The 14,693-nt window shown below is 47.4% G+C and overlaps 1 protein-coding gene across 1 annotated transcript in view; it reads right to left on the minus strand.

The window, feature by feature from the left end:
- Positions 1-4,738: 4,738 nt before the first annotated feature.
- Positions 4,739-14,693, minus strand: part of CACNG1 (calcium voltage-gated channel auxiliary subunit gamma 1) — a 94,929-nt gene continuing 84,974 nt past the window's right edge. The window contains exon 4 of the mRNA XM_082272117.1: positions 4,739-5,519. Coding sequence (XP_082128243.1) covers positions 5,293-5,519 — 227 coding nt within the window. The 3' untranslated portion in view covers positions 4,739-5,292. The remainder of the gene's footprint in view (positions 5,520-14,693) is intronic.

A 14,693-nucleotide genomic window follows, 5' to 3' on the forward strand; every position in this document is an offset into this window, starting at 1 on the left:
ATTTTTGTTTTCTTTGAGTTGATGGGTAGTGCCCATGTGGCACTGTATTTCTCCAGCACTTCCAGGCTGTCTTGTAGGCCTTTCTCTGTTGGTGACAGAAGTAGGAGATCATCTGCATACAGCAGGAACTTCACCTCGGTGTCATGCAGAGTCAGTCCAGGTGCTGGGGAGGATTCTAGATCTGCAGCCAGTTCATTGATGTAGATGTTGAAGAGGGTTGGACTTAGACTGCAGCCCTGTCTGACTCCTCTGGCCTGCCGGAAGTGCTCTGTTCTTTTCCCATTCACCTTTACACTGCAGCTGTTCTCGGTATATGAACTCTTGATGACATCATATGTTTTCCCTCCTATTCCACTTTCCAATAGTTTGAGGAACAAGCCTGGGTGCCACACTGAATCAAAGGCCTTCTTAAAGTCCACAAAGCAGGGGAATATCTTCCCATGTCTTGTATTGTGGACATGGTTCTTGATCAGACTGTGCAGGGTGTAGATGTGGTCTGTAGTGCGATGGTTTGGCATGAACCCTGCCTGACTTCTGTTGAGGACGTTGTGTTGTGTCAGGAAGGTGAGGATCCGTTTGTTGAGGATACTGTTGAATAGTTTCCCTAATGTGCTGCTGACACATATCCCTCTGTAGTTGGCTGGGTCATACTGGTCTCCACTCTTATGGATGGGTGTTATGAGGCCTTGGTTCCATATTTTAGGGTAGTGACCGGGAATCAGTACCAGATTGAACACTTTACATATTGCAGCATGTGTCACTCTCTCTCTCTCTCTCTCTCTCTCTTTCTCTCTCTCTGTCACCCTCTCTCTCTCTCTCTCTGTCACCCCCCTCTCTCTCTCTCTGTCACCCCCCTCTCTCTCTCTCTCTGTCACCCCCCTCTCTCTCTCTCTCTCTCTGTCACCCCCTCTCTCTGTGTCACCCCCTCTCTCTGTCACCCCCCTCTCTCGGTCACCCACTCTCTCGGTCTCACACTTTCTCTCTGTCCCCCCTCTCTCCCTGTCACCCCTCTCTCTCTCTCTCTCTCTCTGTCACCCCGCTCTCTCTATAACCCCCCCCTCTCTCTTTCGGGGGGGGGGGGGTGCGCCGATACAGTTTCTCGCCAAGGGCGCTGGAGACCCTAGGTACGCCTCTGAGTGAAAGATATACAATACGGTGGTCACAACTGGCTTATGGCATCATACGGTTACATCAATCTATAACTACACTCCTCTCCACTAGGAGATTCAGCTAGTGAGTTATACTGTAGGGGACTAAGAAGCAGAGAGGTCCATCCTGTCCTTGCAGGTGGTAAGATTGTAGGCAGAATACCTCCTCCCTTTACTGATCCACAGAGTAGGAATGAGCCCAAATAGGGTGATCAGTGACATTGTATGGATTTCTTGTACCCCTTTCACTGCTGGTCCTGATTGTGGCAGTATCTACGAAACGCGTTGCCCGTAAGCTGTGAAATGGGACACTCAGTATTGTGCAAATATAGAAGTGATCTTTGTAGCTGGTCAAAAAAAGAAACACTGTATTAAGCATCGTATGTGATTCTTTTAAACTTTTGTATCTTTATACCACTTGCCGACCGCCCTCCGTAATATTACTGCGGCAGGGCAGCTCGGCTGCGTCCAGTCCCTTTCTGTACCAGTGATATTAGTCAGCATGACAGAGAGGAGGAATCTCACAGACAGCAATAGAAACCTCGGGTCCAAGCATAGGAGGCACCGGATCTCCTATGTTTAATATCCAGCACTGTGAATGACTGTTAATTGACCTCCAGAAGATTTACCCCCCCCCCTTTCCTGGCAAGGCCATTTCTTGCGATACGGCACTGCATTACTTTAACTGACACTTTGTGGGAACCAGTGCCACTAATATATAGTGATCAGTGCTAAAAATATGCACTGTCACTGTCACTGTACTATTGACACTGGCTGGAAAGGAGTTAAACATCTAGGGGTGATCAAAGAGATAACTGTGTGCCTAACTGGTGTTTTTGTGTGTACTGTATGTGCTGCTTTTAGCAAGGGAAGAGATGGATTTTATTCCCTGCTTTTGTAGGGTCACAAAATCCATCCCTTCCCCCTTCAGAACAGAGATCTGCCTTGTGTACATCTGCAGAGCTCCATTCTGTGTCTCTGCCTGACAATCAGTGGGTGCTGGCGGTCATCGAGTGCCCGGCGCCCTCAGATCGGGCAGAAGTGCAGAATCACATCTATACAGCGCCTTGAAAAAGTATTCACACCCCTTGACATTTCCCACATTTTCTCATGTTACAACCAAATACATAAATGTATTTTATTGGGATTTTATGTGATAGACCGACACAAAGTGGCACATAATTGTGAAGTGGAAGGAAAATGATAAATGATACAAATAAATCTGTGAAAAGTGTGGCTGCATTTGTATTCACTCCCCTTACTCTGATACCCCTAACTAAAATCTAGTAGAACCAATTCCCTTCAGAAGTCCGCTAATTAGTAAATAGAGTCCACCTGTGTGTAATTAAATCTCAGTATATACTGTATAAAGCTGTTCTGTGAAGCCCTCAGAGGTTTGTTAGAGAACCTTAGTGAACAAACCGCATCATGAAGGCCAAGGAACACACCAGACAGGTCAGAGATAAAGTTGTGGAGAAGTGTAAAGCAGGGTAATGTTATAAAAAATCTCCCAAGCTTTGAACATCTCACCGAGCGCTGTTCAATCCATCATGGGAAAAGGGAAAGAGTATGGCACAACTGCAACCCTACCAAGACATGGCCGTCCACCTAAACTGACCGGCCGGGCAAGGAGAGCGAAGCAGCCAAGAGGCCCATGGGAATTCTGGAGGAGCTGCAGAGATCCACAGCTCAGGAGGGAGAATCTGTCCACAGGACAACTATTAGTCGTGCGCTCCACAAATCTGCCCTTTATGGAAGAGTGAGAAGAAGAAAGCCATTGGTGGAAGAAAGCCATAAGAAGTCCTGTTTGCAGTTTGTGAGAAGCCATGTTGGGGGACACAGCAAACATGTGGAAGAAGGAGCTCTGCTCAGCGGAGACCAAAATTCAACTTTTTGGCCTAAAAGCAAAACGCTGTGTGTGGCAGAAAACTGCACATCACTCTGAACACACCATCCCCACCGTGAAATATGGTGGTGGCAGCATCATGTTGTGGGGATGCTTTTCTTCAGCAGGGACAGGGAAGCTGGTCAGAGTTGATGGGAAGATGGATGGAGCCAAATACAGGGCAATCTTAGAAGAAAACCTGTTAGAGTCTGCAAAAGACTTGAGACTGGGGAAGAGGTTCACCTTCCAGCAGGACAACGACCCAAAACATCCAGCCAGAGCTACAATGGAATGGTTTACGTCAGGCATGTCCAACCTGCGGCCTTAGGGCCGCATGCGGCCCGGGACCTCAGGCTATGCGGCCCACTGCCCCCTGACAATTTTTTTTTTTGCTGGGGAGGAAGGAACTCAGGTCGGGGGCACGGCCACAGCAGCTGCCAACTAACGGTAGGCAGAGGCTGCCTCAGAGGGGGGGGGGGAGCATGTGCAGTGTTTCTGACTCCTACCACCATGACCACTTCAAATCACTGAAGTGGTCATGGTGGTTGGAGTGTTCCTTTATTATCACTCAGAAGAAGTAAACCTCTGTATACTGTTTCCATTTCATTTGATGATCCTCTAGTTGTGTTAAATTAGTGCAGGGGGTGTGGCGGCGCGGGAAGGGCGCAACGGCATTTTATTACTTATATACCTTAACTATAATATTTATTTTATATGCGGCCCGAGAAAATGTCTCTACACTCAATGTGGCCCAGAGAAGCCAAAAGGTTGGACACCCATGGTTTACATCAAAGCATATTCATGTGTTAGAATGGTCCAGTCACAGTCCAGACCTAAATCACATTGAGAATCTGTGGCAAGACTTGAAAATTGCTGTTCACAGACGCTCTCCATCCAATCTGACAGAGCTTGAGATATTCTACAAAGAAGAATGGGCAGAAATGTCCTCTCTAGATGTGCAAAGCTGATGGAGACATCCCCAAAAAGACTTGCAGCTGTAATTGCAGGGAAAGGCGGTCCTACAACGTACTGACTCCGGGGTGGGGTGGGGGGTGGGTGAATACAAATGTCCCCCACACTTTTCACAGATTTATTTGCATAATTTATAATTATCCTTCCACTTCACAATTATGTGCCACTTTGTGTCGGTCTATCACATAAAATCCCAATAAAATACATTTACGTTTTTGGTTGTAACATGGCAAAATGTGGAAAATTTCAAGGGGTGTGAATACTTTTTCAAGGCACTGTAAACATTATTCCCCCCAGGGGAGCCACCCTATAGCAGTAAATCTGCTATGGGGCAGTCAGTAACTGCCTAAAAAGTGTGTATTAAATGTATCGGGTACCTCCAAGACAAGGGGGGGGGGGTCCTAAGGGAATTCCAGATATGTAAAAAGCAGAAAGGGCACCACGCCAGTGATCATGGAGTCCAGAAAAGTTTTATTTCAATAATTGGTAGAAAAAAGAAAGGGCAACGCGATTCAAAGGTTCAGACACATCCTCTTCATTAGGACTTCTATGATATGTAACCTCAGGATTGTTTAGACCAGGGATCCTCAAACTACGGCCCTTCAGCTTGTTGTGGAACTACACATCCCATGAGGCATTGTAAAACTCTGGGATTCACAGCCATGACTAGGCATGATGGGAATTGTAGTTCCTGAACAACTGGAGGGCCATAGTTTGAAGACCCCTGGTCTAGACTCATTAGGGTATTGATGATATTTGTATACATAGAATCAGGAGATAACCCCCAGCAATAAAAACCTGACAGGAGTTCTAACCCTCCCACACTCCATCCAAACCAAAAACGAAAAAAAAAAAAAGCGGTTTGAGCAGAACAACAGAATTTTGCATGCAAATAAAAAGAGGGATCGTCGTTCTATAGTTCATCATTATTGAACATCTAGAATGTTTCCAGAGCTCAATCTTCAGTCCCCAGGACAGTAAGAATAATACAGGTCAGAACGCTGTCATTGGCTTGTCCAGGCAGACAAGGGGTGGCGGCGGGTGAGAGACGCCCAGGGGTGAAATGTTACAACCAACCATGAACTCTATGATCCTCCGTGTAGCTATATACAGTAAGGAACCTTCTCCATCCTGCTGACATGGAGACGGAATTGTACAGATCAGCAGATATGAGATATGAATTTGAGGAGCTGCAGTCTTCATTGGTCTGAAGGCTTTTTGAGGCCCCCGGAGACCATCAACATTTTAAAATCTGCCATCTGGAGTGCAGCGGTGACATGGGGCCCCTCAGATCTCGGGCTCAGCGTCCATACATGTCTCCCATGGGTTCCTGGGCATTCGGGGTAAGGAGATGAGGACCAGGGCGATGCCGCAAATGAAGAGCAGTGCGAAGGAGGCACAGGCGCAGCCGAAGGACCAGGAGTAGTAATACTCGATCCAGACGGTCTCCTTGCTGTCAATCATCCGGTGCACAGACTGCCTGATGACCTCCGCCGAGATGATCATACACAAACCTGGAAGACAGAAATAACACAATGTCAGGGGTCTGATCTTCAGAATTCATATCTCCAAACACTCCGGAATTATGGCTATCCTCTATGGAGCCTTTCCCTGATTGCCAGCCACATACCTGACCACCAATGTAAGGAGCATTCTTCCCAATTTTGTTTATTAAAAGTCTTGCAATCAATAAGCATAAAATCAATATACATAAATAAATATATACATATTTACATGAAAAGGGGGAAAAAAAATACATAGCAAATTCTGCTCTCAAATAAAGACTGCCTTTACAGCAAAAACAAAACTCACATCATGAAACACATCATTACCGGGAAAAATAATCTTAATAAGACTCACACCACCACACCAGACATCAAACCTGCGAGGTCAAGAAACAAAACCACTCCCATTATGCATGCAGCCCTTCTTCAAAAATGAAGATATTAACTAACAAAAGCTAAGGGCGTGAAAGAAATAGCATAGGAAAAAAGCTTTTCACCCAGAGATGGACAGTTCACCAAAAGCATATTCCTCCACGCCCTTATCCAGACCGCTCGAGGCTCCCTGCCCTTCTCAAGACCCCGAATCTTCCCAACCTCACCCAGAATATCGTACACCACCACCTCGACAGGGAGGACTTTCTTCCGCAGGGTAATCTGGCACCGTGCATTCCACGTGAAGTAACGGACAACTATACTAACTAGAAAAAGTGTATCCAAATCAAAATCCCAGCGAGTCGGGAATGCCCCGTACACCCACTCCGCATAACTCATGCGATAGAGAAAGGGGATGCCTAGAGCCCTCCCCACCCTTTTATACACCTCTATGTTAAAGGGACACTGGAGCAAAAAGTGGTCCATAGACTCCACTTTACCAACACACTCCGCTCTAGGACAATCCCGATCATCCACAGGGCGATGCTTCAGGTTCCCTCTCACATAGAGCCTTCCATGGAAAGCAAGCCAGGCTTGATCCCTAAACTTCAAAGGGATTCTTCCTAAGTTAATTAAACGCAACCCCTCCCTCATTACGGGGCCTGGGCAATCCCTTAAGGTCAGCAACACACTGAAAGCAGAGCCCAAAATCCTCTTCTCCAGAAGCTTTCTGGGGAGGGACTTGATATCCCCCACTGTCACCTGCCACTGCCTAAGTATTTTCAGACACAGGGCAACATAAGCCGGAAGCTTGCCATGTCGGACTCTCAGACTTTTCACTGGCCCGCCATCTTCCCAGCATCGCAGAAAAGGCCTAAACAAAGATTGAAAAATACCCACCCATCGCGGCGGGGTCTCTGCTAACATATTACCAAGATTATACTTTAAAAAAAGCAGAGAAAAGAAAACTATAGGGTTGACCATTCCTAGACCACCCTCCCGCCTGGACAGGTAAGTTACATTGCGTTTGATCAGGTTCAGCCTATTTCCCCATAACAGTTGGAAAAAGCAGCTGTACACCCTTGCATAGAGAGATTCCGGCAAGATACAGACAAAGCTGACATATAAAAAGATTGGGATCAGTTAAGTTTTAATCAAGTCAACCCTTTCCCTCAAGGAAAGTTTCAATTTCTTCCAGCTTGCCACCTTGGCATTGGCATTCAACAACCTGCTTTCCCAATTTCGATGACCATAGTCACCAGGACCAAATTTGATGCCCAACACTTTAATCTCCTGCTGGGGCTCTGGGAAGGCATCCGGAAGTTCGAAGCTTTCACCCTCCTCACCCATCCAGAAAACTTCACTCTTTTCATGATTGATTTTAGAGCCAGAAGCCTCAGTGTACTGCTCTATCACAGAGACCACCTCCTGCGCCTCCTCCATCCCAGAGATAATAACAGACACATCATCGGCATAGGCCACGACCTTCAAAGGCGGCACACCAGCAATGCCCAAAGGCACCCCACACAACGATCCACTCTCTAACCTTCTTATGAAGGGGTCGATTGCGAATACATATAGCAGGGGGCTCAAAGGACACCCCTGGCGCACACCAGAGCCAACCTCAAAAGGCCGTCCAACCCAACCATTAACAAGTGGGAAGCTCTCAACCCCTTTATATAATGTTTTCAGCCAATCAATAAACCTCCCCTGCAGGCCGTATCTACCAAGTAGCAAATACAGGTACTCATGATTGACTCGATCAAAAGCCTTCGCCTGATCCAATGCCAGCAAGTACTTTCTCCATCCAGCAGCCCTGCATCGCTCCAAAGCCTCCTGGACAGCTAAAATTGCTGAAAAGGTACTTCTGCCCTGGACCGAGCAGTGCTGATGATTGGACAACAAATCGCCTGCTACTGACGACAAGCGCCAAAAAAGAATCTTCCCCAAAATCTTTCTATCAACATTGAGAAGACTGATGGGGCGCCAGTTCTCAATTATTGAGGGGTCTTTACCTTTTGACAGAAGAATCACAGCGGATTGCCTCATGGAGGGAGGGAGAGAACCCTCTTCTAAACAGCTGTTATAAACCTCCGCTAAAAAGGGAGCCAGAATGGACTTAAAACACTTGTAAAATTCAGCTGTCAACCCATCTGGCCCAGGCGACTTTTTGGTAGCCAGCTTCTCTATAGCACAAACTACCTCATCCGCTGAAATTGGTTCTGTCAAATCCATCAAAGGCAATGTATCATTTCCCAATCCTGGAGTAGAATCCAGAAAGCTTTCCATCCTGTCCCGACTAAGGTCCTTTCTTCCCAGAAGGTCTGCGTAATATGACCTGAAGATCTCCAGGATCCCTGATCTGGACTTAACCAGGGAACCCGTACTATCCCTCAGACCTATGACCGTCTTAACTGCTATGCCTTGCTTACAGTTCTGGTAAGGATCAGGCGAGTGATATTTCCCGTAATCTCTCTCCAGAACCAAGGAGGCATGCCGGTCGTATTGACACTTCCTAAGAAGAATCTTTACCTCCGAGATCTCCCCAGGATCTCCTCCATACGAGACAAGACGATCAAGCTTCCTCCGCAAATGCTGGTAGGCAATATACATACCAAGCTGCTTCTTCTTACTTATGGCCTTGAAAAGTCCAATCGCCCTTTGTTTCACAAGCTCCCACCACTCTGACTTACTGCTGCAAAAGTCCAGAATAGAAACCTGTGCCTGAAAAAAATCCTCAAAGGATTGTCTTACCTCTACATCTTCCAGGAGAGCCGAATTCAGTTTCCAGGTACCCCTTCCCCTGGGTGGAGTGTCCGAGGCATTCAGAGTCACAGACAGCATACAGTGGTCAGAGAACTCCACCGCCCTCAACTCCGGAGCCGAGAAAGCAGAGTTCTCCTTTAAAAAAAACCTGTCTATCCTACTCTGACTATTCCCTCTCTGAAATGTGAATCCTGTGCTGCCAGGGCAGTGCTTAATGTGCACATCTACCAGGCCTGCTTGTCTAACCATATCTCTAAGAAAAACGCTATCATAACCCAGCCTGTCTATGGAGACCCTCCTGTCTTCAGGCCTAATTATGGTGTTAAAGTCACCTCCAAAGACAACCTGCTGGGATGTAAAAAGGAAGGGCTTGATCTTTGTGAAGAGGCATTTCCTGTCCCATTTTGACTGCGGTCCATAGATATTGATCAGGCGCAGGTCCTGCCCCCTAACAGAGACGTCTAAGACCATGCATCTCCCCATTTCTACCTCAATTATCCGCCGGCACGTTACCATATCGGTTTTAAAAAGAACCGCAACTCCGCTGCAAGGCTCAGCCGCAAGAGACCAAAAGGAGGGACCGCATCTCCACTCCCTTTTTGCTAGATGGACATCGGCCAAAGTATTGAGCCAGGTCTCTTGCAAAAATAAAATCTCAGCATCAAACTCACTGAGCAAAAATAAGGCAATATCACGAGCTCTTGCAGATTTCACGCTGGCGACATTAATGGTCGCCACCTTTATCAGAGCGGGCACTGCCATCAGGATGATTGGGGTAGTCGTTTCTTAACCTCCACCACACTCTCATCACCCGAAACAGCTCTCTTTACACTATGTGACTCCCCCTCATCCATAGATGAAATGGATAAATCGGATACTAACTCCTCCCCTGATAACACAGAAAATGAGTTGCCAAGAGGAACCTCTCCTGGCTCTAACTGTAAGGAGGAAACGACCGCTTTACTGGTTTTCCTCTTTTCCTTTTTCTTCCTCCTTGTCCTCTCCCACCCCTCATCATCCGAATCCTCCACAACAGAGGGTGAGACATGGGACATGGACACCCCTCCCTCAACCCCATCGACCCCACCACCATCCAGCACCCCTGCACCCTCTTGGCCGCGTTTGCGGTGTCGAGAGACAGGGACTGGAGGTGGAGTAGGCCGAGGGGGAAGATCCACTATACCCGCCCCCCCAGCAGCTTCCGCTAGTCTGGAGGATCTACGCACAGTAGATGTAGGAACAACCACAGGAGGGACAGACTCAGGGACCACATCACTAGGGGAAACAGAATCTGACACAACAGACACAGGAAGGACAGACTCATGGACCACCTCACTAGGGGAAACAGAATCTGACACAACAGACACAGGAGGGGCAGCAACAATTTCCTCTCTAACTTCAGCTGCTTCATCTTCTTTATCAAGCTTCTGCAGCTCAGTCTCCAATCCTGGCAAGTTATGCAGTGCCTCTGGGCACTGGCTATATGGATGACCCAGCTGCTGGCACAAATTGCACCGAATCTGGGTGCATTCTCTGGCCAAATGGCCTAAATCCTGGCACAGTGAGCACTTCTTGTGGGTGCAGGACGATGCAAAGTGGCCTTTATCACCACATTTATTACACACCTTAGGCTGACCTTGGTAGAAAATGGTCAGCCTATCCCTACCCAGAAAGGCTGAGCAGGGAAGGTGCTGAACTACATCGCCCAGCACCCCCAATTTTAGTGACACTGTCCAGGCCCCTGTCCATATCCCATGCTCATCAAGGACCTTCCGCAGTGGAGTGAGGACCTCGCCATATCGGCGTAGCCATACTAATAAATCAGCCTCTGGTATGGATTCGTTACGCACCAAAATGGTCACTGATTTTATCAGAGGCTGCCTTGAGATCACTTTTGGCACCAAACCACTCCACTGCTGAAGGCCCTTGCACCTCCTATATCTCTCCCAGAAGAGATCCAAACTTTCAGGTTTTACAAACGACAAATCAAATTCATAACTCCCCACCGGGCAAATTAAAGCAAAAATATCACAAGCTTTAAACCCCATTTCCAAAATCAACTCAGCCACCCTCCCCCTTACTGGTGGAGTTCCATCCCCCACCCACCTCAACTGTACCACATTCCTCCTCCTATACCCACCAAACCTCCCTGAATTTTGACTAATAACAGAATCCCCACCACCCACCCTGGTGCGACTCCCCAAAGCTGAAGCATAGCTTCCAACATTCCTCCCAGCAGAAAATCCATCAGTTTTTTTTAAATTATCTGACACACACTTAGCAGATAACGATTGCACAGATTCGGGATTGATCTGTGCAATCGAATCTTTCCTCTGCTGAGCAGGAGGAGAAATGTCATTTTTATTTTTCCCAGCATTACTAACCCCTTCACCACCACCCACCACATTCATTGCTTTAACATTAATGTCATTTTTTATACTTGCTGGGATGTTTATTATTGCTGTTGTCTTCACAGCAGAATCCATAGCTGCTGCTGCACTGGTAAGAGTTTCAGCGGTCATCCTCTCTTCCACTGGGACAGAGTTTTCAGTTGTAGAAACAGAATCCTGTTTTAACACAGCAGCAGGTAAAGCATTGCAGGATATTTCCATTGCTACTTCCATTCCTCTCGCAGCACCATGTTGATCCCCTCCCCCACTAGCAATCAGCTGGTCAATCAGCCCTGGAACACTGGGAAACTCAGCTGAAGCAAACTCTATGGAGTTTGCAGCCATTTTGCTTGCAGAGGGACTACTGGTCTCAGCAGGAGCAGAAAAATCCATGCCTGGGGTGTTAGATGCAGGTCCATCCACCTTTCTTTCACAATCTGGTGATTCTGTCAGGGATTTACCCTGCATGTCTGCACCGGATTTATCCTCAGCAGTAACTCCAATATGCAGTTCCTTCTCACCTGGGACACCATCCACTACAGCAGGTGGGGCAGACATGCTGGAAGGCAACATGGTATACTGGGATTTCTCCACCAGTACTGGCTTTGCTGGTTTGAATTTCCTCTGCCCATCCTCAGGGATTTCTGATGGATCATCAGAAAAGACAAACTTGTCTGCTTTCAGGGGTGACTCCATCTCCTGGATAAATGTCAGGGATCCATGTCCACTCTCAACCCCCTGGCTGGTTACCGCTGGCGATTCCCAGTCCTGATATGGGGGGAGAGGTGCAGAGGCAGATGGAGCCGGGTCATCCATTAACGGAGGCTGCTGATCCACAGATGCTGATGCTTGGCTGGCAAATCGCCTCTCATTGTCAAATTTTTCTTTAAATGCTCCACTTCTGTCTTTCAGCCTTTCCAATAATAAAGATTGTTCCTTTACCTTTTCTTCCAATTCCTGTAACTCAGGCTTCATGGCTGTACGATTTTTACTCCAGGCCTGGAAATACTTGGTTTTGAAGGATTTGTGTTCAGCCTTCAAAACTTTAAGTTTTTCTTCCGCTCTCCCAATCGCCCTAAAACGATTGATAACCTTCTGGCTGAAGACATCCGCATTCTCACCAGGGCCTGGACCCACAGACAGGTCCTCCACCTCCTCCTCACTAGGCCCCGTGTCATCAGGGGGATCCCTCCCAGGGCCTCCCCCAGGATCAGGCATTGTTCCTGGGCCAAGCTAGCAAGCAAGGCCCAGGCTTGAAAAGGGCTGGTTCTCTGAGAGAGCTCTTTGGGTGTGTCCTCCTCCTTCTTCCCACTGACCACCAATGTAAGGAACATTCTTCCCACTGACCACCAATGTAAGGGACATTCTTCCCACTGACCACCAATGTAAGGAGCATTCTTCCCACTGACCACCAATGTAAGGGACATTCTTCCCACTGATCACCAATGTAAGGAACATTCTTCCCACTGACCTCCAATGTAAGGGACATTCTTCTCACTGACCACCAATGTAAGGAGCATTCTTCCCAATTTTGTTTATTAAAAGTCTTGCAATCAATAAGCATAAAATCAATATACATAAATAAATATATACATATTTACATGAAAAGGGGAAAAAAAATACATAGCAAATTCTGCTCTCAAATAAAGACTGCCTTTACAGCAAAAACAAAACTCACATCATGAAACACATCATTACCGGGAAAAATAATCTTAATAAGACTCACACCACCACACCAGACATCAAACCTGCGAGGTCAAGAAACAAAACCACCCCCATTATGCATGCAGCCTTTCTTCAAAAATGAAGATATTAACCAACAAAAGCTAAGGGCGTGAAAGAAATAGCATAGGAAAAAAGCTTTTCACCCAGAGATGGACAGTTCACCAAAAACAGGTCTGATATTCCTCCACGCCCTTATCCAGACCGCTCGAGGCTCCCTGCCCTTCTCAAGACCCCGAAACTTCCCAACCTCACCAAGAATATCGTACACCACCACCTCGACAGGGAGGACTTTCTTCCGCAGGGTAATCTGGCACCGTGCATTCCACGTGAAGTAACGGAGAACTATACTAACTAGAAAAAGTGTATCCAAATCAAAATCCCAGCAAGTCGGGAATGCCCCGTACACCCACTCCGCATAACTCATGCGATAGAGAAAGGGGATGCCTAGAGCCCTCCCCACCCTTTTATACACCTCTATGTTAAAGGGACACTGGAGCAAAAAGTGGTCCATAGACTCCACTTTACCAACACACTCCGCTCTAGGACAATCCCGATCATCCACAGGGCGATGCTTCAGGTTCCCTCTCACATAGAGCCTTCCATGGAAAGCGAGCCAGGCTTGATCCCTAAACTTCAAAGGGATTCTTCCTAAGTTAATTAAACGCAACCCCTCCCTCATTACGGGGCCTGGGCAATCCCTTAAGGTCAGCGACACACTGAAAGCAGAGCCCAAAATCCTCTTCTCCAGAAGCTTTCTGGGGAGGGACTTGATATCCCCCACTGTCACCTGCCACTGCCTAAGTATTTTCAGACACGGGGCAACATAAGCCGGAAGCTTGCCATGTCGGACTCTCAGACTTTTCACTGGCCCGCCATCTTCCCAGCATCGCAGAAAAGGCCTAAACCAAGATTGAAAAATACCCACCCATCCCGGCGGGGTCTCTGCTAACATATTACCAAGATTATACTTTAAAAAAAGCAGAGAAAAGAAAACTATAGGGTTGACCATTCCTAGACCACCCTCCCGCCTGGACAGGTAAGTTACATTGCGTTTGATCAGGTTCAGCCTATTTCCCCATAACAGTTGGAAAAAGCAGCTGTACACCCTTGCATAGAGAGATTCCGGCAAGATACAGACAAAGCTGACATATAAAAAGATTGGGATCAGGTAAGTTTTAATCAAGTCAACCCTTTCCCTCAAGGAAAGTTTCCATTTCTTCCAGCTTGCCACCTTGGCATTGGCATTCAACAACCTGCTTTCCCAATTTCGATGACCATAGTCACCAGGACCAAATTTGATGCCCAACACTTTAATTTCCTGCTGGGGCTCTGGGAAGGCATCCGGAAGTTCGAAGCTTTCACCCTCCTCACCCATCCAGAAAACTTCACTCTTTTCATGATTGATTTTAGAGCCAGAAGCCTCAGTGTACTGCTCTATCACAGAGACCACCTCCTGCGCCTCCTCCATCCCAGAGATAATAACAGACACATCATCGGCATAGGCCACGACCTTCAAAGGCGGCACACCAGCAATGCCCAAAGGCACCCCACACAACGATCCACTCTCTAACCTTCTTATGAAGGGGTCGATTGCGAATACATATAGCAGGGGGCTCAAAGGACACCCCTGGCGCACACCAGAGCCAACCTCAAAAGGCCGTCCAACCCAACCATTAACAAGTGGGAAGCTCTCAGCCCCTTTATATAATGTTTTCAGCCAATCAATAAACCTCCCCTGCAGGCCGTATCTACCAAGTAGCAAATACAGGTACTCATGATTGACTCGATCAAAAGCCTTCGCCTGATCCAATGCCAGCAAGTACTTTCTCCATCCAGCAGCCCTGCATCGCTCCAAAGCCTCCCGGACAGCTAAAATTGCTGAAAAGGTACTTCTGCCCTGGACCGAGCAGTGCTGATGATTGGACAACAA

This window comes from Pelophylax lessonae (genome assembly GCF_965119305.1).
Source record: "Pelophylax lessonae genome assembly, chromosome: 11".
NCBI classification, from domain to species: domain Eukaryota; kingdom Metazoa; phylum Chordata; class Amphibia; order Anura; family Ranidae; genus Pelophylax; species Pelophylax lessonae.